The sequence below is a fragment of the Balaenoptera musculus genome, chromosome 19 (assembly GCF_009873245.2).
Source record: "Balaenoptera musculus isolate JJ_BM4_2016_0621 chromosome 19, mBalMus1.pri.v3, whole genome shotgun sequence".
In the NCBI taxonomy this organism is placed as follows: domain Eukaryota; kingdom Metazoa; phylum Chordata; class Mammalia; order Artiodactyla; family Balaenopteridae; genus Balaenoptera; species Balaenoptera musculus.
In genome coordinates, this window is record NC_045803.1 from 14413541 (window position 1) to 14441258 (window position 27718).

General features: G+C 51.1%; 2 protein-coding genes across 7 annotated transcripts in view; both read right to left on the reverse strand.

The window, feature by feature from the left end:
* Positions 1-11504, reverse strand: part of ACTN4 (actinin alpha 4) — a 73288-nt gene extending 61784 nt beyond the window's left edge. For 3 of the 6 annotated variants that reach the window (XM_036833606.1, XM_036833605.1, XM_036833608.1), the window contains exon 1: positions 11275-11503. In XM_036833606.1, the coding sequence (XP_036689501.1) occupies positions 11275-11436 (162 nt within the window). In that variant the 5' untranslated portion in view covers positions 11437-11503. Of the gene's footprint in view, positions 1-11274 lie in introns of all 6 variants that reach the window. The other 3 variants (XM_036833604.1, XM_036833603.1, XM_036833607.1) reach the window with 3 other exon arrangements.
* A 5144-nt stretch (positions 11505-16648) lies between these two features.
* EIF3K (eukaryotic translation initiation factor 3 subunit K) lies at positions 16649-27712 on the reverse strand. The gene is made up of 8 exons (XM_036834590.1): positions 27457-27712; positions 26451-26549; positions 23983-24103; positions 22605-22679; positions 19745-19811; positions 19567-19644; positions 17912-18037; positions 16649-16726 (listed from the first exon to the last, which is right to left on the reverse strand). The coding sequence occupies exons 1-8, from the start codon at positions 27513-27515 to the stop codon at positions 16695-16697; spliced, it is 657 nt and encodes a 218-aa protein (XP_036690485.1). The 5' UTR covers positions 27516-27712; the 3' UTR covers positions 16649-16694.
* Positions 27713-27718: the final 6 nt, after the last annotated feature.

Below are 27718 nucleotides of genomic sequence, written 5' to 3' on the forward strand. Positions count from 1 at the left end.
ACCTGACCAAAGGAAACGAGGCGGAAATACTGAATAAACGGAAGAGATTTACAGAGAAAGGGGGACCTAGAAGAGCCAGTTTAAAAAATCAGGCTTCCGGGCTTGCCACTTCAAAGAGGGAGACACAACATTTACCAAAGATGCTTTGTAAATCAAGCAGCCTCCTGATGGGACTGAAGGGAGCTGGAATTTGTTCATGGGGTAGAAGTTAAGCTAAGAGAGAGACTACAAAGCCATATGAGTACACAGTGCCATAAAACTCCAGATTCAGAAGTTACCAACACTTTAATCAAACACAGGTGTCTTCTGCAGCAGTGATCACAGAGATAATTGAAGCTTTTGTTCGGTTTAATGTTCTACAGTCCTGGGGTTCCCACTTTAGAAGTCAGTTCTGGTCTGGCCTGTCCAGCGGGCCTGAGGGGAAAGGGTTGTAGGGCCAGAGTTCTGGAAGCATGAGGTTCCTGGCCTACTGGAGTCTAAGAAGAACTGAATTTGCAGACCTGGGCCTCATCACCACTTCCAACAACAAACCTCTAAGAGGCCTGGCTGCGCCCATGTTTTCTACATGCCCTGCTCTGACCACTCTGACCCTTCTGCTCCACAGGGCCTCCACACTTTCATTCCCGCTTCTTGGAACGGCCTTCTCCCAGTGCGTTCTTGGCTCCCTCTTTCTCATCCCCTAGGGAACAGCTAAAATGTCATGTCTTCAGAGATCTTCCTCTTGATCTAAAGTACCTGCACTGCCCTCCTCCCCTCAGCGACCTCTCCCCAGGCCATTCCCAATCACTAGACTCTAGTGTAGTGTAGAAATGAGAGCGCAGGCTTGAAAGGTTCAAATCCTGGCACTGTCACTTAGGCAAGTGACTTCAACTTCGACGGATCCATTTCTGCACCTGTCCTGTAAAGGTAACAACACCTACCTACCTCACAGGATTACATGAGTCAATCCACGTAAAGCTCTTAGAATAGTGTCTAGCACAGAATCATATGCTAGCTGTTATTATTATTATTAAATTCATAGTGCATAATCCCATCTGAAATTACCTTGTTTTATTTACATGCTTGCTCTCTGTCTCCCCCACCAGCCTGTGAGTAGATCAAGAACATAAATGAGGACTTCCCTGGTGGCGCAGTGGTTAAGAATCTGCCTGCCAATGCAGGGGACATGGGTTCAAGCCCTGGTCCAGGAGGATCCCACATGCCACAGAGCAACTAAGCCTGTGCGCCACAACTACTGATCCTGTGCTCTAGAGTCCGCGAGCCACAACTACTGAAGCCCGCGTGCCTGGAGCCCGTGCTCTGCAACAAGAGAAGCCACTGCAATGAGAAGCTGGCACGCAGCAACGAAGACCCAATGCAGCCAAAAATTAAAAAAATAAAATAAAAAAAAGAACGTAAATGAGTTGGAAGATGGTTTGCATTTGGTCAGCTGATTTCCTTGGTGGCCACTGGCCAATCCCAAAGTGGGGAGCTAGGCTCCCCAAAGACCCTCAACTGCCCACACTCTGACATAACTGAACCCACAAGGCCTGAACTGCTACTCACAAGTCTCATGTTTAAACTATGCTTGGAATGTTCGATAGGAACATACACTTATTTTTAGGCAAGAAAGTTGTCTCCTAAGCTAACCCTGTGGCCCTGGAGCTGGCCGTATTTGGCAAGGCCTGCCTTGTGGCTGTTTATTAAAGAGGCCCAGAACTTTCTCAAGTCTAAGGTAGCTGCGAAGAGAACTCAATGAGCTGGGAGTCTTGTATTTTTATGGTCAAAGCTTGTTCCCTTTGAATCTCTGGGGTGTTTCTGTGCAGCGGGTAGGAGCCGAGGGCCGCTCCCTGACCTTCCACAGCTTTGGGCCATGCTCCATCAACCACAGTCATCCCTAAAATGGTTCACTGCTTTCAGTGGATTGAATTCTCTTCCGTGGGTTGTCCCTGAGTCAGTGAGTCAGTGAGTTAATGAAAGTTACAAAAGGAAAGGGAAAATTCGTGTCCCCAAACGGTTAAGAAGGTTCCCCCACCCCAACTGGTCTAGGTATTTCCTCTCACTCCACCAGCAGACACAGTGCTGGGCGACTCTACAGGCCTGACATCTCTGAAAAAGACATCTCGATACAGACCTTTCTGTCTTACAGAAAGTCAAATCCTACCAGACTTGGCAGTGAAGCTCAAACGATGCCCCCACCCACACCCCGTCCTGCAAAGAAAAAACTGCCTGACGATCCTGGTGATGTTTACGGGCTGGACACCTTCCAGGATTGGTTAGCAGACAGCCTGTAAGAAGGGGTGATTCATCAGACTGCCCTTGAACTAGCCTGGCAAGCCAGCTGCTTCCAGACATTTTGAATTTTGAAATGGAGCTTATTTCATAGGCCAGAACTGGAAGATCATACCAGCCTATAAAATTAAAAAAACAAAAAACAAAACACAAAACTGACTCTTCCAAACATAATCCATGCCAGCAGCAGCCAAAGAAGCATTTAATATTTTCATCAGACACAGAGTTTAATGTAAAGATACTCATTTCCTTAAAGTGGGGGGGGGGGCGGGAAGGGGGGATGATAGGGAGAAAAAGGTTTATTTATTGTCAGAGTTGGAGTAGGAAGGATGTGGATTTTTAAAAAAATGTTATCACGGAATGAACTGTGCTTGGGATTTGCTGGAAACTTTAGAGTTCTTTTTAGTTTGTCAGTGTTTGCGAAAACAGGGAAAAGATGCAGGCACATTTTGCCCTGCTATTAAGAAGTCACATAGCTGAAATTCCAACTCTAAATGCCTAGAGAAATAGCACACATCCCAGCCACAAAGCCAACGGCGGCTTTCATGGTGTGCTCTTGTTCTTCTCTCCCTCTCTCTCTCTCTCTCTCTCTCTCTCTCTTGCGCAAATACACACCCCCTCATCGATAAAACAATAAAACGGGCTGGCCTGACTCCTGCGCCAGGGAACAGAGGCCCCTCGTCCCCCTCCCCAGCGTGGCCACCACTCACGTGGATATCTTCTGCGAGACTGGCTGGCAGCAGCCTATTTCTGCCCAGCAGCCCAACATTCCACCACTGGTGCTGCCTCTAGTACGGCGCCGCATCCCCAAAACAGTAAGCAACTCAGTTTCCACGGCGACATCAACTAAATACCTTTTACCCACACCCTGATTTAGACTGATCATAGAGCACTGATGCGTTGATGGTTGCACACGCGCATACCGAGGCCGGTGACACTGGTGACACTGACCGAAGCCGGCTTCCAGCACTGCCCCTCGGGGCTTGGTAAAGGGAAGCCTGTCTTTTCAAGAACGCAAGCTGAAGACCCACAAACCCTCCTGGAGTGACACCCCCTCAAGCAACCTCCCAGCGTGGTGGCTGGTTGTTCAATCCCTTTCAAGCTTCCTCCTGTGATGTTTCTCCTAACCTCAAACTGGCCTTCTCTGCCATTGAAATGAAGTGTATATTAAAAAAAGAAAGAAAGGAAAAAGAAGAAATGCATTTCTTTGGCTTCCTGCAGTGCCCCCATCCTGGATGGCTGCTAATTAAGACATTCTTGGAGCTGGAATCAGAGTCCTTACTGGTCAGGAGGTAAGATATGGAAACCCTTCATCCTGGGCTCTTCGGAGATTAAAAAACCAAATGCGTTCCCTTCACATGTGGAGAACAAGGAGGAAGGCGTACTGCCTGCCTTCCGCACTGCCTCCCATCCACCTAGACTGTGGCTTCCACCCACTCTCAACAGCCATCAGGGAGGGCGAAAAAGATGAAAAGAAAAACCCACTAGAAAGCCAGTAACAAGACATCACTCAGCCCCACATCTTTGGGGGGAAAACTTTAAAAAGCATAAAACAAACCACAATGTCTTCTTTATTCCTGCCCAAAGCTGAAGACACAAATGCTGTTGTATTGATGGTGTTCTAGCATCCCATTCAATCATTTCAGCACTGTCAATGATATTTCCCGAGATGACTTCACTGTGTTCTGCGGAGTTGTAACTGCCCCTTCCAACTACTTCTGCCCCATGTCTATAGTTCCATAGGAGACAAAGAATCTGTTCTGCTCTGATATCTGGAAGCAAAACATTTAAATCAGCCCTTCTTAACTTGGCAGGAGGGCACTGCTTTCCTTTCTGAATCTAGGACGCAAACCCAGACAGGGTAGCAGGGTGGTTTATTCATGGGAGCAGCCAAACTTTAAGTGTACAAGCGTTAGAAAGCTGGAGCCTTAAAAAGAAAAAGCGATGTGAGTAGCAAGGGATAAACCCACAATTCTTGTATTTAGAACATGGCCCTAGCTACTTAAAAAAAAAACCAGAACCCAAGAAATCTTAACATTTGAATGCAGAGATAAACCCAGTGCCATCCACTCCTGCTCAAGGGTAGTACAGTGGGACGCTGGGCAAGCAGGATGGGCTGTGTGTTCCTGGGTAAGTCACTCTGCCCCGCCATTCGCGGAATGTTTCAGGGTCAAGTGAGATAAAGTTTTTTCCAAGTGCGGCACGCACACATGGGAGATTTTAAGGGTTACCCACACTCTCCATTAAACCTTGAACAACAGCGAGAAGGTTATTCCCCTTGATTCTCTTGAAAACCTTCTGATCAAAGAGAAAGTCTCTGTTTGGTACGCTGGGTCTCTAACACCTCACCAACACTTGCCAATCTCCTTTCAACAACAAAGGGAGCATGCCTCAGGCCCAGAGCCTGCAGCAGGAATAGTGCCTAGCTAGAACTTAACAGCACTGTTTTGTTTTCAGCCTGTTTACTTTTGCAGTTTCCTTCTATTTACGGCCAGGGAAGCTAGGTTTTCCATTTGCAATACTCATATAAATTTCCCCTTTAAAACTTAAGTTAAAAAAGGCAGGGACTTACCTGGTGGCGCAGTGGTTAAGAATCCGCCTGCCAATGCAGGGGACATGGGTTCGAGCCCTGGTCCGGGAAGATCCCACATGCCGCGGAGCAACTAAGCCTGTGCACCAGAACTACTGAGACTGCGCTCTAGAGCCCGCGAGCCACAACTACTGAGCCCACATGCTGCAACTACTGAGACTGCGTGCTGCAACTACTGAAGCCCGTGCACCTAGAGCCCGTGCTCCGCACAGCAATGAGAAGCCCATGCTCACTGCCGCTAGAGAAAGCCCACACACAGCAACAAAGACCCAATGCAGCCAATAAATAAATAATTTATTTTTTTAAAAGGGCAAATTGACTTGAAAGAATATTATTAAGTATATAAAAGCAAAAGTGGCTAAGGAAAAATCACAAATGACTGAAGTTTAGGAAATACGGAGACAAGCGTGGGTTGGGGGTGAGGAGGGCTGCTCTGGCTGGAGAACCACTGTCCCTTCTGGAAACACAGGATGGTCCCTCGCTCTTGGGGAGATGGGGCTCATCCCACTCCAGGAAGGCAGGAGCCAGTACAGAAACAGGTGGCAAATAGCAAATCCCAAGTCAGCTCTATTCACTCACTTTTAGATACCACTTCAGTAAATTACATCTAAGAAAAAAGGCCACTGGCCTCTTCCGGAGTAACTCCTGCTCGGAGTAAAGAGAAGGCAACCAAGTTACACCAACCAGCTTTTAAAGACTTTCCGTGGACATTCCAAGTTAATGCATCTGTTGTTTACGAGGGAAAGGGGAGGGGGAGGGACATGAAAGAACAACACAACCAAAAAAGGCACAACACCAAGACAAATGTCTCTGGGATTTTTATAATCCCAGGGAGACCACTTCTTGGACAAAACTTCCCAAGCACTGATAAAGGTCACTCTTGCCAGTTAAATGTATGCAGAGTTTTCACTTTCTGGAGGAGGCGGGATCCTCCTCCCAGCAGCGGGTTAATTTTTCCTCCCAATAAGATCACTCTTTAAAGGGAGGCTGGAATTTTAAATGATTCTGTTTCTCTTAACTCACTGAACCCTACACTCCCTGATACCTGGGTTACTGACTAAAATGTAACTCATAAACCTTCCTGAAGAAAAGCAAGTGTTACTTGTGCCACTTTCAGACACTTTATAACAACTTCTGGCGTCTAGACAGGCAACACTGTAAAACTAAGTTTCCTTATAATTGCGCTTGATGCTTTGATGTTTCAAAGTTTAACCTCATCCTAAAGGAGACTGATTTTGAGCTCTCAAACTACCCAGGACATAAAGGCTTCTTTCAAACCTCCCTGGATGACAGGATTTGTAGCTGCTCAAGTAGAAGCTTCCACCCACCTTTTAGTAGGTCAGTGTTTCAATTACCACTGCCATTGAATTACCAACTTGCTATCACTTGCCTCCTATTTCCATGAAAAAAGAAAAGGGGGGGAAGGGAGACTTAAACAAGGTAACGTGAGTGCGTTTGCTATTCTGTAAAATAAATAGGTAAATAAAGGCAGCGGAAGGGAACTGACCATGACTGATGAAAACACAGACATCACTAAGTGAAGGAAATAAGGATAAAGCTGGGGAAACCATTGATCTAGAATATACCAAATGCCAGACAAGAGATAAACATGTTGATAATTCAGCCATTCAGAAAACCTGAATGAGCAAGTGATACCAGAGCAAACAGCTGTTCCTTATTTTTGCCCTTTCCGTCTCCCCTCCCCCAAAAATAAGAGCAAAGGAATTTTTTTTTTTTAAAGAACAACCCTAAGATCTGGTCAAAGGCTTGTACAATTCCCAGCACACTATAAATCAATATGGCAAAAGCCAAAAGCGTTCATCTCAACAGTCTCAGAAATTCCTTGAGCCTTCCCCAAATCAGTTCCTTTCTGGCTCCATTCTCTTCGCTGTCATCTGCTAGACCAGCACTGCCAAATAACTTGTACTACTCACTCAGTTAACGCTGTAGAAGGGTGCTGTCTGGCCAAAGTCAGCCGTGACTGGAATATATGTTTAAGCGGCAGAACTCCCCACCCCAGAGGCTTAAGATTGGAATCCAGACTTGTCCCTGCTCCCCTGACATCTGATTAAGAGGACATTTTGAGAGTGCAAGCCTACATTTTAACTGACCTCCCGGACTGCATCTCAGGAGTTTAATAGCACCAGCAGCACCTGGATATTAAAACCCCACCCTCATTTCCAGGGTTGTTTTCCTCCAACACTTTCACCAAACTTTTCCCACAAGGCATCCCACTCTAGGCCAGGCAATCGGCTGCCATTAAAGGAGACCATTTAGCACCAGTTCCAACTGGAGAGTGAGTCAGCTCCCGGCTGCCAAAGCAGCCTCCTTGTTGGTCTCAGGGAGGGTGTTTCAAAAGGCAGAGGGCAATCCTGGGCCCACGCCCTGGAGCGCAAGGAATCAGATGAAGCAACAGGCGCCACTCCATGGCACCAACCGGATTTCAACTCTCAGCTGAGTGAGTGTGAGTGAGTACAAGGGGCGCTGTACTCCCAGGCCATCCTCCCACATCTCATCTCTTCCGCAGTCATCAGAAAAGCCCTGTTCTTAAAACACATGGGGGGGGGGAGGACAGAGGCTAGCAGCTGATAGCTTCCCCTACCCCTCTCCCAAGAAGGCAAACAGGATACCTGCTGCCCTCACATATTTACAGTCTTTAATTCTAGATGACAATTGAGTTTAGGTTTTTTGGTTTTTGTTTTTGTTTTTGGTATGTAACTTATTCAGTTTTTAAAACTGCTAAGGATCTGCTAGTCTTAGCCAGATCCTAACAGGGAAGCAATTAGAGTAATGGAACAAAATAACAGATGGCTACTTTGAGGTCTCTATCATCAGCCTAAGGAAAAAAAAAAAAAACAACAAACCCTACTTGGAGAAAAACAAGACACCATCAGAACTTTCAAATAATTAACTCAAATCTAATAGAGCCCGAGCCAAAGGTCAGGGTCTAAACACTGAGGCCCTGTAAGCAGTGATGTTTCAATGAACAGGCAACCTTAGCAAAGGAGGCAATTCCTCTTGCTGTGATGAGAAGTTCTAGATCAGCTATCAGGTGACGTCACCTGTCCAGCAGAACAGGGCGGGCAGGGCTACCCAGGCCCCTTTCAGAAACTGGGAGAGAGAACTCTGGCCCAGAGCTATAATTGCTCAAGAATTTGCTCAAAGGCCAGACCAGTCCTTCCCCCACACCCCTGGAGAAAACACATAGAGACTTCCCAGATCAGAACTGTTGCATAAGCTACTTATCAGGTAATGCCTTGGTTACAAGGGTCCTTAGAAGGGCTTCAGGTAGAAGTGAGAACCACCAGGAATCACACGCACCCTGACTTGGGCCAAACCTTGCTTAATTCCTAGAAGAATTCAATTCCACACGCTTTAAGGGCCTACAGCTATCCTGGATAATGATTTTTAGGGTATGAGAGTACGCACAGGACACTCACAGTACTGCCACTCTCCCTGTGACCAGTGGCTCAGCCTTGGAGGGGCAAGAAGGGCAATCTGTCATTCACTAAAGTGACACTGCAGCGCAGAAAAACCCAGCCAGCCTGTCTGGGGGGAATGGGGGTGGGGGGTTCCTCTTAGAAGGAAGACAACAGCACAAACTTGTGTATATATTCCTTTCCATTACTCCTTCTCCCACTTCAGAAAGGATCCCCACCCCATAATAGGTAGGTGCACAGCAGTGAAGCGATATTCCCCCCAAAGTACAGCTATGTGTAAATATTTGTCGCAGTTGTATAAAGCAGGACACACTAGAATCTGCCCCTTATTGAGAATCTAAAACATTTAGTATTAGAGGGGCTGTGAGCCACCCTTTCCCTGAACCTTGCCTGGTCCTTGTGGAAGGGAGGAGGGAGGATGATACAACAGCAGCAAGGCCTAGGGGTTCCGGTGAGTCCCCTAGGGGGTCCCGCCCAGGCCTGAATGGTGCCTCAGCCTCACCCAGCGTGCAAGGGAGACTATAACCACGGAGGAGCACACACCCTAACTCCCAGAAGGGAGTGGAAGTGAGCTAGCAAAGGGAGTCACCCTGGGAGTCGTAGAAGTCAGGAAGGGAGGAAAAGGGAAGGTCCCCACTCCCACCACCTGAGTAAAAATGTTCCGAAGCTCATTCTCCCCAAGCACCTGGAGCTGGAGAAGACAGATCCCAGACATGCTCAAAGACAACCCTGTGGCCCCCTGTTCCCCTCCCAACTTTCCAAGTCTCTTGGCAACTCTTAACCTTTTCCAGCCCGGCACTGCCTCCGGCAATAAATTGCAGTTGAGACTGCAGGCTAGGTCTCTCCCCTTAAAAAGAATTTTATGTCAGATTATCTCAACCTGCCCACCCGGAGGTAGGTGGGGCAACAGATAAGGACACCACCATCAAGCCGCCACCCACCCCCCCCAACTACTGATGAGGAAATTCAAGCAGAGGTTGGTAATTTACCCAAGGTCATGCCAGGCTCCACCCCAGGCTGCCTGGAACAGCTGCTCCCTTCACCCTTTCCCCTCCAACCCGGGCTGCCTGCACAGAGCCCCCAAAGCACCAACTCACACCCTCAAGAGGCTTCCAGCCACACTTGCCACTCAAGCCCCTTGCCTGAGTTGGCCCCCATGATCCTGAGGAAGCTCCACCAAAGCTACCCTCCCGAAGTCCCAACACCACACACATCTGTCCTTGTAGAATCACAGAAGGGACCCCTTCGACCCCTCCTCATTTCACAGATGACAGAACTGCCCTGAGATCAAGGGTCTTGCTCCAGGCCACAGAGCTGACAACAAACCTAGGAAGAAAATTCCGATCTCCGGAACATATTAAACGCCTCTAAGTGCAAGTACTTCCCACCCTCTTCACACACAACACTTTTAAACAGCCCCCTCCCAACACACACACCCACTCAACACCCTCCTTTCTTTAGCTCTTGCTGCACACACTCAAACCCTCTCTTCTATCAGCTTGGAGCTCTCCCCTCTCAACCACCCTGGATTACACACACACACACACACACACACACACACACACACACACACACACACACACACACCCCACCTTCTCTGGGCCTCCCACTCCTTCTGATCTCCCTTTCCCCACCGTGGGTCCCCCCCACCCCGCAAATTGCTTCAACACCCCAACGTGCCACCTGAAAACAGACCCTGCTTTAGAAAGAGCTCTTCACCACCACCCCCAAAAGACACAATTCTTCTGGACACTCTCACCTCTTCCTCCCCAAACAATTTATTCTCCCTTCACAACACACACACTCTCTCCAGTCCCGGGACTGCATGTCCAGAAGCCCCCACCCCCAGATTCCTTTCTCAGCCTATCCATCACACACTCCCTTTCTAATGAGACTTTCATTACTACTCTAACCTCCCTCCCACCATCCGCCATTCCGCTCATTCTCTCCCGCCATCCTCACCTTGTCCAGGCTACCTTAGCCTCCGGCGCCGCCAACCCTTTGCTGAGCTTTGTCTACGTTCCATCAGTTCTTCAGAACCCCTCCTCAAAACACTCCAGATACTCTCTGTATCCCCCCTTCGGCCTCTCCTCATCAGTGAGGTCTCGGCCTCATCAATTCCTCTTCTTCTTCCTATCTCCCAATCTTCTCCTCTTCCCTGTAGAACAGCACACCCCAAATAAAACTCACCCCCTTCAAAACCTCTTATTCACAGCTCCCTAACTTCTCCCTTCAGACCCGGAGTCCCGGAACTCCTTAGCAGCCCTCCCCGTCCTCACCCCCCAAGCTCCGGGTCCTTTCACACCCACTTCTTTCCTCAGCCCCTCTCCTCCTTCCATCTCCCCAGTCTCCCCAGTCCTCCCACTACTCTTCAGACTTCATAATCCCTTCCTTGGTACCCCTACTCCATCTTCAGACTTCCAGAATCTTCATCCCCTTTAGAAGTCCCCCAACCCGGGGCTCCCTCAATTCCAACCCTCTTCAGAGGATTCTGCAATCAAAATAACCCCCTCCATACTGGAGCTCTTCAGACTCCCCCGATGCCTAATTCTATCCTGACCCACAAATTCCGGACTCCCCCGTTTCCCTCTGAACACCCCCAGTCCATCCTGACCCTCCAGTCCCGCCTCAGACCCCATTCCATGTTAGAGTCTCCAATCATCTCGCCGGTTTCCCCCAATTCCCCGCCCAGACCCTCCAATTCCTTCATCGGGCTCCCTGATTCCTTGTTTTTGATTTCCATATTCCCTGTTCGGCCGCCAATTATTTTTTCAGACTCCCAGTTCCTTGCTCAAGTTCTGCAACTCCTCTTCAGGACTCTAAACCCCTTCCCAGACCCGCCGGTTTATTCCCAGGACGCCCAGTTCTCACCACAGACCCTCCAATTCCGTCTCAGGACCTCCCAGCCCCTTTCCGGCCCCCAGCCTCCCTCGGAAGCCCCCCTCCAGCCCGTTCGGCCCGCGGGCCGCGCACCTTGCGCTGCTGCTTCTCCCAGGCCGGGTCCAGCAGCAGGTCCCGGTCCCAGTCGTCCTCCTGGGCCATGTAGTCGCCCATGCTACCCCCGCCGCCGGCGCCATTGCTCCCGCTGCTGGGGCCGTATTGGTACGACTGGTTCGCCGCGTGGTAGTCCACCATTCCGCTGCCTCTCCCGAGCCCGTCCGCTCCCGCCTCTGCTCCCGCCCCTCTGCCCGAGCCGCCGCCGCCGCCGCCGCTGCCGCCGCCGCTTCAGCTGCTTCAGCCCGCCCTCCGCTGACGCCTGCGCACTGCTCGCTGCGCCTGCGCACCGCGCCGCCGCCGCCGCCCTCTCTCGCGCGCGCGCCTCCTATGCCAAAACGCACTGAAACCCCGCCTCGGGGAGCTCGGAGCCTGCGCAGAGTGCACCTCCCCTCGGCCCTTCAGCTCATGGACGAGCCGCGCCCCTTCTCCCGCGTGAGCGCGCGCGGCCTCTGCGTGTGGGCGGGGCCAGAGCATGGATGATTCGTAAGGCGGGTCTCGACATCAGGCTTGAACCTGCTGAGGCGTGGCTTGTATTCCCATTCAGTAACAGAAATTTAACAAATATTTATTAAGCGCCTACTGTGTGCGTTGCCAGGAAACAAGATAGACAAAACTCCCTGGCCTCATGGAACTACCTTCTAGTGAAGGGAGACAACAAACAAAATTTTAAGTACATATATATTGAAAGGGGTAAGTGTTATGGAGAAAAATCAAGCAGAGCTGGAACGTAAACGAAGTACTCAGGGTAGCCTTTGCGGAGAAGGAGAACATTTGAACAAACATCTGGGGGATTCACGAAATGAACATGGGAGTTAGGTAGACTGGAATAGATACTGGCTGACGGGGAAGGTAGAGGATTTTTTGGACTTGTCTATCTTCATTCATTCAACAAACATTTATTGGGCACCTACTGGTGTGCCAGGCCCTGTTCTTGGGTGCTGGCGATATGGTGCTGAGCATGATAAATGTGATTAGTTCTCAAGTGGCTAATATTGGGGGGGGGGGGTGTGCAACAATAAACAAATAAATAACAGATAAATGACATTGTTACACTGAGGCATGTCAAGTGTAAATATCCAAAGCTGAGCTCCTCGTCTTCCTCTCAGACCTGGTCACCCCACCGTCATCCCCATCCCAGTCAATGGCGCCTCCATCCTTCCAGCTGTGCAGGCAGCAAAGCTTGCAGTCCTCCTTGGCTCCTCTTTGTCTGCACGCCCCACATCCAGTTCTTCAGGAAATTCTGTCAGTTCCATCTTCAGAGTACGTCCGGGATCCACCCACTTCCCCTTTCCCCCACGGCCACACCCTGGTCCTGTCCAGCCTCGCCTCGTCTTCGCTTGGACCACTGCAGTAGCCTCCTCACCATCTCCCTGCTCCTCCACTCACCTCCCGACTCTCCTTCTCACAAGAAGCCAGAAGGAGCCTGTGAACACTTGAGTCAGATCAAGTCCCTCCCTCCCTGCTCAGAACCTTCCTTTGGTGCCACATGTCAAAGTCAAGGAAAGGAGGAAAGGCTGCTGGAGTCTTCCTTGCCCTGGTGCAGCCCAGCCCAGCTTTTGAAATAACCGAGACTCCTGGGGCCTCAGTCAAACCCACAAGGTCTTCCACGTCCTGGTCATCCTGGTCCCCATTCTTATCCCAGCTCACCTCCCACTCTCCCCCTCCTCTCTGAGCTCCCGCCACACTGCTGGCCTCCTAGCTGTTCCTCCAACACACCAGGTATGCTCCAGCCTCAGGGCCTTTGTATACGGTGATACCTTGTTACCACTGTTTGGAACACTTTCCCCGGATACTGGATCCCCAGGGCTCATAGCCACCTCACCTGCAGATCAGCGGAAATACCACCTCCTTAGTGAGACCTCCCCTGACCACCTTTTTCTAAATAGCATCCCACACCTTCCCAGCTTTATTCTTTCCAGAATACTGATCACCATTTCATATACTACATGACTGGTTTACTTATCATGTTTGTCTCCTTCCCAACAATGTCAGCCCATGAATGGTGAGGATCTTTTGTTTTGGTCACTGCTGTATCTCTAGCCCCTGAAGCAGTGTCTGGCACAAGACAGAAGCTTAATAAATCCCAGATGAATGAATAGACTTAAAATCATACTGAAGTATCTGAGGAGTTTATTTTGTTTTTTACTATTTTTTTGCCTGAAAAGAAGTTTTGATTTTATTCTAAGTACAGTGGGGACATATAATGAATTTTATTCTAAATGCAATGGTAAGTTAGGAGAGGACTGCAAGCAGGGGTGGGGTCTGATTCAACTGTCCATAGGGTCCGTCTGGCCACACAAGGGGAACAAACTGTAGAAGGTGGAGTGAGTTCAGGGAACCCAGTGAGGAGGCTGCTGCGATGGTCCTGACGAGGCTGGACAGACAGACAAGAGGGTGAAGGAGGAGAGTGCTGAGGAGGAAAGGCAGTGGGAGGATGTGGGGAAGTGGAGCCTCCAAGACTTAGTGTCATGAATTTGATGGGGGTGGGAGGCAGGGGTGGGAAAGAGCAAAGAATCAAGACTCAAGGTGGCTCTAGGTTTTGGACCTAGAGCCACCTTGAGGGGAGTGGGTGGGTGTTAGGGAAGGTAAGAAGGTAAGGGTTTGACTGAAGCAGAGCCTGACCGGCAGTACAAAAGGACTGTGTTGCAGTCATCTGCTGGGGATGGGGATTAGAAGACATGGCTTCTCCAGGTTATGGGAGCTACCAGGATCTCTCCTCTCCTCTCTCAAAGGCACTAGAAGAGATCCAAGGGCAAGCAAAGGAAGGGGATGAGGCCTAGGTAGCAGCCCACTTTCCCAGGTAATGCCATGACCTGGCCAAAGACGCGGGTGTTGGCTGTTTCCAAAGCTGGGCTGGGCTGGGGCTGGGTTGGGGCAAGGCACCCTCTTCCTGCCTAACCTGCAGAACGAGCCCAGGACTCTTGTGCTGGGCTCGCTGGGCAGGGAAAGGCCGCTCAAACAATGGGCCATCTGCCCCTCCCTGCGTGCTCCCGGTTGACACTGAGAAACCTCCCAGACCAAGGGCTCAGAGATGAAGTGGATGTCCCCAGCCAATGAGGTTTAAATTAAAGGCTCCCTTTAATTGCCAGCTTTGAGGCCACTTCCCAGCAGCCATCCATGGACAGTGCAGTAATAATAGCTACTGTTTATGGAGGGTCAAGGCGCAGCAGGTAAGAAGAGGGGGCAGGGAGAGATCCCTGAGTGAAGGAAGGGTATGGCCAGTGGGTCCTGGTATTAGGTTCACCATTTCCACATCACCATTTCTTGGAGTTCTCAAGACTTCAGTCAGAACTTATTAAATGCTGTATCCCATTACTGGGAAATCCCTGGCAGTCTAATGGTTAGGACTCAGCACTTTCATGGCTGTGGTCCAGGTTCAATCCCTGGTCAGGGAACTAAGATCCCACAAGCCTCATGGTCAAAATAAATAAGTAAATAAATGTTGAATTAAAACAAATAAATGCTGTATCCCATTATTAACGCTACTTAGATGAAACAAAGGAGAGAGGGCTGCATCCTCTCAAGAGTAGGAACATGAACAGGTCCTGGGATGTCTAGAGGTGACTGTGGAAGCAGCTGAAACAGCAGTCCTAAGCCCGAGCCACCATGACAGGTGACAAGTTGAGTGCATTAACTCACAGCAATGACTGAAGTGGGTACTCTCCCCAGCTGTAAAACTGAAGCACAGAAGGGTTGACTAACACACCCAAAGGTCACTAGGCTGGTGTTTGAACTCAGTCGTTCTGCAGAGCCAGGCCTCTTAGCTGCTCAAAGGATGATCCTCCTGGAGCAAAAGCAGGTTGGCAAAGCAGGACAAGTTGTGGCTTCCAAAACAGATAAAGGTCATTTCCTCCTCCCCTGCAGGGTGGCCATGGCCCGTTGCAGCCTACACAAGGGCAAGTGCTACGTGGGTGAGTGGGAGTGTGCCCACCCAGAACGGGTGCCTTTTGCTGACTCACACAACCAAATGGGTGGGTAACAGCACCCCAGTCTCCCCTCCCTCTACCCCCCTTAGAGCTAGCTCCCAATTCCTGAGCTGCAAAAGCACCCTTTGTCCCCAGGGTTTGGGCATGTCCTAATTCCTGGCTCCTGCTCAGGTCTGATCCCAGGGCAAAGGGTGTCCCGTTCGGCCCTGGTTCCCCAAGTCAGGGCCCTCAGAGAACGATGGGTGTGAGTGCTGGCAAGTGTGGAGGGCTGGGAAGGCTGGCAGCACAGGCTCACCTGCCCTTTCCGTGGGCAGAGTCCACACATACCGGTCATTTGAGAATGAGGCGCTCCCTCAGGGGCACCTGCAGTCTATGTAAAGGGATGTGCATCCATTGTGGCATTTGATTTCCTCCATTTTCCCCAGTCACCGTTGTCCCCACTCCCTCTTCCTGCAGGCAACAGGCTCACAGGTGAAGACACCCGCCCAAAGTCACTCCGCCTGAAAGTCTGGAATACCTTATAAAATGCGAATAACCAACCTAAGGTCACTCTGCCAGAATGTCTGGAATACTTTGCAAAATGCGAATAACCAACCCAACTAAGGATCATGTGACGTGTGCTAGGCCTCCTGGCCACTGTAGGCTGGAACTCGGCATGGGGTATGGGGGGAAACGGCCTGGCCTCAAATCCCAAAAAATCTCACCAAACAGAAGAGTGCTGGGGACTAGTTTGCAACACTGGGAACAAACTCTTCTGACCCTGAAATTAACGACTCCAGTTTTCTAAGCGCCAAAAACAGGCTAGGTCCTGATCTGAGAAATTTACTGGCCAGAGCTCACAGAATCCTCATAATTCTGACAAGGGTGCATCATTCTCCCCCTTTCACAGATGAGGAAACTGAGGAACAGAAGGCAAGGACACAAAACCGCTTGAGCAAGCAGCCAGAATCCCGCCCCCCACCCAGCTCACCCCTCCAGCCACTGCCTCGGGGCCACTAGTGGCTGGATCCGTGAGGGCCAAGGGCAAAGCTGGTGCCTCTCTCTCCCTCACCAGGAACCCAGTGGCCACACCTGTTCGCCTAGGTTTTCAGGACAGAAGGGCCCAAGCTAGCCCCAGGTGCAGGGCTGGGCTCCTACATCCCATTCATACCCTCCTCCTTGCTGACTCACCCACAGCCCATTCACACCCTCCTTGCTGACTCACGGCTGCGTGCCCTCCACTTGTGACCTGACAGGTCAGGAAGGTGGTGATGGAGGTCAGTTGCTGGGTCGGGGCGGAGGAGGAGATCAAAGGAAGCTTGGCTGCTGGTGGACGTGGGTGTGGGCAGCCAGAACAGAGGTGGCCCCAGCACAGGGCCATGCGAGGCCTGCTCCCGGTCCCCACCCCGTGGGAGAGGGGCAGAGTCAGGAAGCCAACGAGAAGATAACAGGGCTAAGAAGTCAACAAGTCTTTATTAAACACCTGCAAAGTTACTGGGAGGAGGCCATGATGCTGGACACACCTGTTGAAAGGGAAGACCAGGGTCAACGTGAGCAGAATGGGAGACGAACCTCCAGCCACCAACCACAGCGCCCATGATGGTTTAGGGGCAGATGATCACAAACCCCCTCAGTCACCATCACAAAGGCAGTAGAGTTAAAAGTCTGGAGTCTGGAACAAGGAGGCCTAGGCTCAAGTCGCGGCTCTGCCCTGTACCGGGGGTGGGGGTGGGGGTGGGGGGCAGGGGTGACCTCAAGCAAGTCACTAAACATCAGTTTCCCACCTGTAAGAACCATCTGCCCTATGGGATTAAATGATGGCCTTAGAACAGTGCCTGTTACTAAGTAAGTGTGGCTTGCTATCATCATCACCGTCATAGTGACATTTATTACGTACTGTTTGCAAGACACTCTGAGCACCGAACTTGCATCTCCTCACTGCAGAACCCTTTGCTCCAGTGAGTTCTCTCAGAGAACCCCACCCAGTGGGCACATCTCATTTAGAGTGAGGGTCCACAGCCCCCAAATGTGGAGATGACTGCCCGCTCAATCTTGTTTCTCGATTAAGTAGCAACTTGGTTTGTACTCAGAGGCTACACCGTACCAGTCCATACCTTTAAAACACCAGAACCACACTCAAGAGGGCAGGGAGGAGGCCCAGGGCCTAAGGAAGCAGCCCTTCCCTGTCCCCCGGTTCTCTCTCACTCCAAGACATCCATGCAGCGCAAAGGTGAGAGAGCGTGTGCTAATGGAACGGCAAGTTTGCTCCAGTTGAGCAGCCAGTGGAGTCTGTGTTAGGTAACGTATGCGTGATGGTGACAACAAGGGTAACATTCAGTGAGCTGTGGGACTGGTTCCTTGCTAAGTGGTGCGCATGGGTTGTCTCACTTCACACTCACAGCTCCACGAGGTGCCTATCGTGGTGTTGTTCAGTTACTTACAAGGCCCCTCCAGACCCCGGGAAGTCTTACTGAGTGCTTCAGAGCAGGATACAGTACCCAGAATTCCAGGGGAGGACACCCAGCATCCTCTGCCATTCCTCCCTGGGCAGGCAGCCTGGGACCGAAGAGGTCAGGGGAGTCTGGCAGATGCCAATTTCCTGGCCTTGAACCAGAACTTATTTACCGGGGTCCTTTGGGGCCCCAGCCCTGGTCTGTCAAAGGGCACCTCCTCAGGCCTACAGCCTGAGGCCTCAGGCCACCACTCACTGTCAAAGTCGATCTTCTCCACAATGTTCTTGGGCTTAATGCTCTCTTCCTGGCTGCAGATGAAGATCTGTCCCGACTCATCAGTGCTCCAGCCGTACTTGCTCATCCACACCTTTAGCTGGCTGTCTGCAGGGGACACAGCAGCACAGGGGCTTTGCGCACTCTGATCCCACAGCACCGGGGGGCCAAGGTGTCCTCCCCTCCTTCCCTGCCTTCAGCCGACCTGGTCTCCTGCTGCCGGCCCGGTGCTTCTACAGTTCATTCTCCGAACAGCCGCCAGAGGGAGCCTCTTAGCCTTCTCATCCTTCCCATTACAGGGCTTTTGTCTTAGCCGCCTTTCATTGTCTATTTACCTCTCCCAGTTAAAAGCTCGGCTCCTTAGGACAGCAGTGTACTTACTTACCTGCCCTTCCCCACAATCTACATGAAATGGCTTTAAAATTAGGATGTCATCATTACCACTAACAATAAGCTTATGGCACCAGGTTTAAGCATTTCTTTGCAGCTCTTTTTTGCCTTTAGAAAATATGCCTGTAAGTTTGCCCAGCCAGAGAAGTATTCTGTTCCTTGAAATAATTCTTTTCTGCATGACTATTATTCAGCTGTTTCTCTTTACATTCAATTCTAAGGGTTGTTTCATCCCCTTTTGATTTAATTTCACTTTTAAATATGTAAAACATCTATCCGACGTAAAGCACTTAGTATAGTGCCTGACGCAAAGTGCCCACTAAAAGTTAGCTTCCACTGAAAACAAACAAACATCCCACAAAAAACCTACCTGGCTCAAAAGGCAAAACTATCCAAGATGGTACTCAGAGAAATCTCTCCCCCAACCCACCACTCTCCTCCCTGTTCTCACTTTCGGCCCCCAGGGAGTAACCATTTTCCTTAGTTCTTTTATTTTTCCTTCTTGCGTTTCTTTTTGCAAAATGAGCAAATACACACACATTTTTTTTTTCTTTTCGGAGGGATCTTTAAAAACATAAATCTGATCATGTCCCTCTCTGCTCAGACCCTCCAGTGGCTCCATCTCACTCAGGGTAAAGGACAAAGTCCTCAGGCAGGAGGCCCCTCAGTATGTGAAGCCCCTCCCACCACCACCTCTCTGCCCTCAGCTCCGCCCCCTCGCTCCCCCTGCTCCAGCCTAGGGCTTCCTGGCTGCTCTGTGAGCACACAGGAGCCTCACATTCGCTCTGCCCTCAGGCTGCCCGCCTCACTCCGCTGAGGTAACCGGTCGGACGCTGCACCTCCTCACCCCCATGTGCCTCCTGTCGCCCCGCCCCTCGCCCGCCCCAGCCCTCTCTAGGGGCTGTCATGCATGAATTCCCACTGGACATGTACATCGTCATTTGTCATCTGTTCTGCCAACTCCACGAGAACGAACCTGAGTCATTCTGTGCTGTTCACTGCCGTGGCCCCAGGGCCTTGAACTCAGAGCAGGCATTGAATTAATTTACGCAGAATTAATGAATGAATACCATAGGATCCCCGCCATGGAAGGGAACGTTTTATACTAATTCCTTATTCCCTCCCTGGGCCTTCAATAATGACCTGGTGAGGCAGGGGTGGGCCCATCTGAGAAGCTGGCTGAGGCCCACCGCCCTCCTCACTCCCAACCTCCTAAACGGGCACTAGGGACCCAGAGGGGGCCTCACCTGTCAGGTCCCCGAGCATCTCGGCCAGCAGCCGGCGATCAACGTGCTGATAAGTAATGCCCACAACATGGCAGATAACTGCGGACATTAGGGGCAAAGATGGTGAAGGGCCACCCCCAGAACCCTGCTGCCACTCCCTCCCCCGCAGCAGGGAGCCCAAGCTCAGAGAGGGACTTACATTTTCGGACAGAGTCTTCAAAGCCAGTTATACCTTCCAAGAGGTCCATGTTTTCATCCAGGGCTTGCTGTGAGGGGATTTACAATGTTGAAATAACATTAACATCAATAATGTCAAGAATATTAACACTAAAAAAAAAAAAAAAAAAAAAAAAGAATATTAACACTGACATTAACAGAAGTGAACACCCCAGCATTCACCCCACATGCCAGCCCTCCTTCTGTGTGCAACCTTATGATGGAACAGTTGCTGTTTTTTTGCCCATTTTATTTTTTTCTCCGGCTGCACCGCGCGGCATGTGGGATCTTAGTTCCCTGACCAGGGATCAAACCCGCACCCCCTGTAGTGGAAGTACAGAGTCTTAACCACTGGACCGCCAGGGAAGTCCCTTGCCCATTTTAGAGATGAGGAAACCAAGGCTCAGAGCAGCTAAGTGATTTGCCCAAAGTCACAGAGCTGGGGTTTGAACCTGGCAGGCAGAAACCACAGTCCCAAGAGAGGAGACAGATACAGATTAGCTTCCTACACTCACCCACCTCCTCTTGGCTCCCATCTCCGAGAAAGGGCAACAGTCCTACCACAGCCCACGAGGCCCCCCAGGATCTGCCCGCCACCTCCTCCCACTCACCCCCTCACTCCAGCCACAGGGGCTCCTCGCTGCCCCTTAGAAGTTCCAGACACCCGCCCACCTCAAGGTTTCTGCGCCGGCTGCCTTGGGGGCTGGAACTCTCCTCCCACACGGCTAGCACCCCTACCTCCTTCAGGCCTCTGCTCAAATGCCACCTTCCCAGCCAGGGCTCCCCCCAACATCAGTGAGAGAAACGAGGAACCCGCAAGGACAACGGGAAGGAGCAGCCGGTGCCGCGGGAGGAAAGCCAGGAGAGCCGCTGTCCCGGAGGCCAAGCGATGCTGGCCTGGCAGCTGAGCCGGGCCTGCGAACTTCCTACCGGATCTAGCAATGGGGACGTCACTGTGGGTCTCAACAAGACTGGTTCCACGGCCTGCGCGTGGGTTGGGGGGGCAGAGGCTTGGTCATAAAAGCCTGAATGCACTGAATGGCGTGAGTTCAAGTGAGCAGGGGGAGAAGGGGAGGCCGAGCACAGGCAACCTGGCCCCGGGGCGGGCCGACCAACAGTCCCGATTCACCTGAGACTGAGGGTTTCCTGGCATGTGAGACTTTCAGCTTGAAAACCAGGAAAGCCCTGGGCAAACTGGGCCAGCCAGCGCCCCAGCCGGGAGCATGGCTGGAAGGGGAGCAGAGGAAGCGGGTGGGAGGCGGAGCTGGTGGGGAGTGTGGAGGTCCAGGGAGCATTCTCTTTTACAGGCTAGAACTCACTGCGCGGTGGACGTGTTCCGTGGTGACAGAAAGAGTGCGGGAAGGCCAAGTTTGCTGCTATCAGAGACTGGGGTGAACGGCTGGTGTGCTGCTGCTGAGTGGGCGAGGGAAGGGGGTCGGTGCACCGGAGCAGGGGTGCCTGCGATGGGAGGAGGGACAGGTCGCCCACGAAAACAGAAAAGTGCTCCGTCAGCTGCCGGTAGACATGGGGCCAGGGGCAGGAAGTTCTGCTTTGGCTGCTTCTATTTTCCCATGAAATGAGAAGCCCGATCGATCGTTAGCTGAGGTGGGGAGAAACTGGTGGTGATGGGCAGCTGTGAAAGGCCGTCCAGGCGAGGGGGAGGGAAGCAAGGCCCCAGGCCCGGGGGTCTGGGTCGCTTGCTGGGTCTCCTCCAGCCTGGAGCGTCCCCTCAGACACAGGTGTGGGGGGGGGGGGAGCGCGCGACTTGCGCTGAAGGAGGAAGCAGCACAGAGGACTGGGGCTGCTGGTCAGGCCCAAGAATGTCGGGTCAGAGACTTGACCTCATGGGGGCGAGCTGGGAAGCGAGGAGGAAGTGGTCCGAGGGTGGAAACGTTTGACATTCATGGGCAGAAGAGGAGGCAGTTACTGGTGAAGACCAGTACAGGCCGGTGGCTCCCAGCCTTAGCCGGCGATCAGAATCACCAAGGATAAGTATTTAAAATCCCTAAGCCTAGACCACACCTGGACCAATTACATCACATTCTGTGAAGGCAGGATTCACGTGTTAGTATTTGTTTTTTTAATTCCGCAGGGGTCCAATGTGCTGAGAACTGGTCTAGGATGTGACTGGGAGTGAGGGGCTCGGGACACAGGGAGGACAAGAAATCCGGAAACTGAGAAGTCAGGGTGGGGGAAGGATCACAGATCTGCCCTTTCAAGTATCTAAGAATAAAGACAGGAGTGGTAAAGAGTGGCAGTGAGCTAAATTCTTCACAAAAATGAGGAGCAGTCATGGGGGGTGGGCGGGGGGTGCTGATACCAACAAAGTGGGGCAGGAAGTGCTAACACAGGCGCTTCAGGGCTGGGGGTGGGGGAGGGGAGAAGGGTCTGGGAGTGGCAGTGAGAAGCTAGGAGACCACCTGGCCTCCCACTTGGGAAGCTGCAGGAGTGGGAGGCCAGGCTCAGTTAGAACAAGAAAAGGGGGGAAGAGTACGTAGAGGATGGAGGACTTTTACTGGAAGAATGTGGGAAGGGGGGGAGGGGGGAGGGAGAGAGGGGGAGAGAGAGGGAGGGGGGGAGGGGGAGCGAGCGGGAGAGGGGGAGCGGGGGAGAGAGAGCACGTGCCCACACGAGCACGCTCCTGAGCTCTGCGGGCAGAGGAGAGGACCTGGGAGTCCTGGCTCCGGGTGAGGATGACCATTCCATGTGACCACACACACAAAGCTCTGAGCACTGGGCCCACTGCCACGGAGGCAGCCAACAAATGTGCATGGCCGTGACTTTTAGCAGTCTTTTCCGCACGGCCCAGTCACCACCCTGCCCACGGACCCAAGGGAAGTTACCCAGAAGGCCTGGAAGTGGCATGTCTCCAGCAAGTCTCCGAGGTACAAAATCTGCCGGATGGGCCGTTCTTCTTGCTGGGAGGAAGCGTTAAGGGCAAAAGGCCTTGCAGCCCGAGGAGGCTGCTGCTGACCCTAGACCAGCCGCCCACCTTCTGTGCACCGCAGCACGTTCGTAATGGCAAAAGTGAGAAACACCCTAATGACCCAGTGATGGGGACAATTCAACCGTGGCCGCTCCACACACTGAGATCGAGTCACCTCTTACAGAAGTGACATGGAGAAAGCGATGAGACACACTGTGATAAGAAAAAAGCAAGATGCAGAACGACGTGTGTAACAGCCCACCATTTGGGCGGGGAGGAATATGTGTCTATAAACACCCCTACTTACGTACCTGTAGGGTATCTGTGGAAAGGTAGCCAAGGACTGCAAACAACTGCTGTCTTCGGGGAGGGGAGTAGGTGGCTGTGGGATGGGGAGGGAGGAAGCCTTGGCTTTTTCACTGTACACTTTGTTGTACTTTGAACGGTGGACAACGTGCCTTTTTTAAGCCACCGGAACAGACCTCTGGGGAAGGTGGACAGTCTCTCAGAAGGCAGGTGCTCCCATGGACACACCTGGCAGAGCAGGTTCAATGAGGAAGACCATTTCTCAGCCCAGCCGCCAGTGAGCAGGCCAGTTCATTGATTTTTCACTCAGTATTTCTTCACTGAAGACCAGCACTGTGCCAGACACTGTGCCAGGCCCTGAGGTTTACATACAATGAAGTTCAGCTGACAATCTAGCTCTTCATGGCTCCTGCCTTTTGCCTGGTGGTCTTTACTCAGCGAGGAAGCCTCATGGGAATCTTTCTAAAGCATAAATCTACCCATATCACTCTGCAGCTTTAAAGCCTCCTACGGCTCCCCAGTGCCCTTTTTGAGTTTGACCAATTCTGTGGCGCAGCTATGCCGAACTCCCTCTACTGCCTCTGAAAAACAGCACTGAGCTCTTTTCCTCCTCCTTTCCCTACAGACTATTCCCTCTGCCTGGATCACCCTTCCCTACCGCTTCACCTAATTCCTCATCTTCCATATGTTCCCTCCTCCAGTAAGCTTTCCTAGCATCCAGGCAGGTTCAGGTGCCTCTTGCCCTCTAACCCCAAGCCCTGACTATTTCAGGCTGTCACCGACAGGACAGGTCTCGCCCACAGGACTGTGAGCTCCGTGAGGGCAGGGGGCCAGGCCTTCCCCAGCCTCCATGGTGCTCCAGTCCCAGCCAGCACCGGGCCAGGCTCAGAGCTCAGTGTCTGTGGCTGAACTCAGACCACTTCCCCATGAATTCAGCTGGCCTGCCCCGCCCCCTCCCACACACCCAGCCCGGGAAATGGGAAGGATACATGGGCCTGGTCGATCATGCACTTGCACAGCGTGAAGTCGGTGTGGGGCAGGTTGGTGAGGGCCTTTAGCAGGATCTGGGCGGTGACTGTGGTCTGGAAAAAGGCTGGGTTGAACTGGTACCTGAGAAGGGGAACAAGAGACACAGTAGCAGTGTCGTCTCCAGGTCCCTGGGCCTCACCAGGTGCCAGACAGGCTGCCCACTGCTTCGGCCCAGAGTCTTGGAGCTGGACACGCCTGGGCTCCGATCCCTGGCTGCGTGACCTTAACCTCCCTGACCCTACTTTCCTGCTCTGCAGATGGGGACAGTGAACCCTCACAACCACGCAGTAAGGCAGACAGTGTTGAGTGATCCACAAACAAATGAGTACATAAGAGGCAGTCTGCAGTAGTGGTCAAGGCTCTGGAGCCAACTGCCTGGGTTTAAACTTCACTGCTGAGTGACCTTGGACTACTTGTTTTATTTATTTATTTGTTTGTTTGTTTGTTTGGTGGGGACTAGCGGACTACTTATTTTAAATGCTCTGTGCATCGGCTTCCTCCCTTGGAAGAGGGGACAATAACAACCATATCTAGCTCTCAAGGGCAATTGAACTCACAATTAACTCACATCTAAGTGAGTTAATACACACAAAGCTTACAGCACAGCAGCTGCCACACGGGGAGCACTCACTAAGCAGCGGTTATCACCAATAACCACCCAAACAACCTCACAAATACAAGTGTCGTTATCTCCATTTTATCGATGGCAAAACCGAGGCTATGCAAGCTATAAAAATTACACAGCTGGTAGTATGTCAATAAAGCACTGAGGAGGAAGAAACCAAACGCCCACTAACAGGAGAACAGATAGTTAAGACACAGACACACATGGAACACTATACAGCAATGACAACAAACAAACTGCAGCCACACAGAAAAAGGATGGATCTCACAAACCCAGGGCCAAGTGGAAGATGCCAGACGCAGAAGAGCTCCAGCTGTATAATTACACTTATGTCAAGGTCAAAGCAGGCAAACCTGAACTAAGCTAATCAGGATGCGTGTGAATGTGTGCGTGTGTATGTGGGCGTGTGTACGCGCACACGCAGTAAATTCACATAAAGCCAGGCCATGAGAGCACACCACGAGAGTGGTTACCAGGGTCAGGGTGCTTGGCACAAAGCATATGGGGCAAAGGACCAGGGGCACTAGCAACACTCAGTTTTTCAATTTGGATGGTGATTACATAGGTGTTCATTTATAATTGCTTGTTAAACTATACATTCGTTTTATGTACTAGGCTGTATGTGTGTTTTTTTTAAAAAGCCATCCCTCCTCCAGTCCCAACTTCTCTAGCTTCCTAGTCTTGCACATTAAGAGAAACCACATCCTATCCAAAATATCAATATATAAAGAGCTCATACAACTCAATACCAACAAATAAACAACCCTATTAAAAAATGGGCAGAAGACCTGAATAGACATTTTTCCAAAGACATACAGATGGCCAACAGGCACATGAAGAGATGCTCAACATTGCTAATCATCAGGAAAATGCAAATCAAAACCACAATGAGATATCACTTCACACCTGTCAAAATGGCTATCATCAAAAAAAAACAAAGCATTGGCGAGGATGTGGAGAAGAGAGAACTCTCATATGTTGTTAGTGTGATGTAAATTGGTGCAGTCACTATGGAAAACAGTATGGAGCTTCCCCCCAAAATTAAAAATAGAACTACCATATGATCCAGCAATTCCACTCCTGGGTATAGATCTGAAGAAAATAAAAACACTAATTCGAAAGATACATGCACTCCAATGTTCAGAGCAGCACCATTTACAATAGCCAAGACCTGGAAGCAACCTAAGTGTCCATCAACAGATGAATGGATAAAGAAAATGTGGTACATATAAACACGTACACACAACGGAATATTACTCATCCATTAAAAAAAAAAAAAGAATGGAAATTTGCCATTTGCAACAACATGGATGGACCTCGAGAATATCATGCTTAGTGATGTAAGTCAGACAAGGAAAGGCAAAGACCATATGTTTTCACTTCTATGTGGAATCTAAAAAATAAAACAAACGAATGAATATAACAAAACAAACAGACTCATAGGTACAGAGAACAAGCTAGTGGTTAACAGAGGGGAGTGGGGTGGGGGAGTGGCAAAATAGGGGAAGACAGGGGATTAAGAGGTACAAACTTCAATGTATAAAATAAGATACAAGGATGTAACGTACAACACAGAGAATATAACCAATATTTTATAATAACTTTAAGTGGAGCATAATCTATAAAAATATCCAAACACTATGTTGTACACCTGAAACTAATACAACATTGTAAATCAACTATACTTCAATTTTGAAAAAGAGAGAGAAGCCACATCCTGCAGGCTACCCCCAACTCCCACCCCACCCAGTGGTGGGCGTGCTGGCTACTGGCATGGGGGTGGGAATGGAGGCAGACACTCACAGCTTCAGGACAGCCAGGTTGGCTTCCAGATCATAGGCATTCTCCTTGGCTTGTGTCTCCACATAGCGCTCCAGGGTGGCCAGATTCTCAGGATTGTACCTAGAGTAGAGGAGAAACAAGATGGGTAAGCAAAGAGGAGACAAGAGCTGAGGCCGTCACTCTATGGAACCCGGTGGGGGAGTGGGGGGCACTGTAGCCTGCTCCTCCCTCTTCCTTTCTTCCCTCCCTCTAGATCTGTCACTGGCCATTTGCTCTACCCAAATATTGAATCAGCTCTATAATCTCTACTGAAGCTTATCCACATCCCAGACCTAAGCCTAAGCTCTAAACCCCGTCAGAACCCTGGGGTCTTTTCTAGGATGCCTCCTCAATCTCTCAGCCAACCAGCCCTTGCAGCCTGTATACCTGGCCCCCTGGGCATCTTTGCCACCCACCCCTTCCTTCTGTCCCCAAACCCCACTGTGGTCTAGCCCCATCCTCTCCTGCCTAGCTTCCCTCATCCCAGCCCCGACCAATCTACCTGTGCTTCCCCCATCACCGCTCTGACCACTCCTGGCTATCACTGTCTATTGTCTGGTCTGCCTGGACTCTGAACTAGGAACTGCATGAAAGCATGGCCTTTGGCTGTTTTTGTCACCTCTGGTCCGCAGCATTGCCCAGAACTGACCGAGTAGATTTTAGTAAACATGTGTTCAATGAATGACATGAGGGAAAAAAGGGGGAGCGATAAAGAGGCACTGAGAGACACAGTGAGACTGAGGAACAGAGAGAGGAAACTGAGGGGCTGATAGAGGGAAAGTTGAGGAGCAGAGAGGGCGGGCTTAAGGCAACTAAAGAGGGGGAGACTGAGCGGTAGGCAAGGCTACCTCCTGCCTTTAGGCCTTTACAGTGCTTTCCTTAAACATGTCCCCCAGGATGACTGAAAAATCCCACCCCTTGCTGTCTCCAGAAAACCCTCTCCTCCAACCCTCTTGGCCAGAAGCGCTCCCTCCGACCAGGCTCAGACCTGTCGATCCCCTTGAGCAACTTGCCCACGTTCGCTCTCATCTGCTCGAACATCGCCATGATGCTGTCGCCTCCCACACCAGGGCTGCAGCCGAAGTCCCTGCCGGCACTGCGTCCTCGAGAACTGGAAGAGGAAGAGCTGGCGGAAGCGGAAACTACGTCTTTGTTTTCTCTCCAGCCCGAGGCGCGATGAAGGTGTGGGGAGGCTCTGGAGGCTGCTGCCACGCTTTCCGGCTGCCACGTGACTTCTTCCCAGCGGCTCA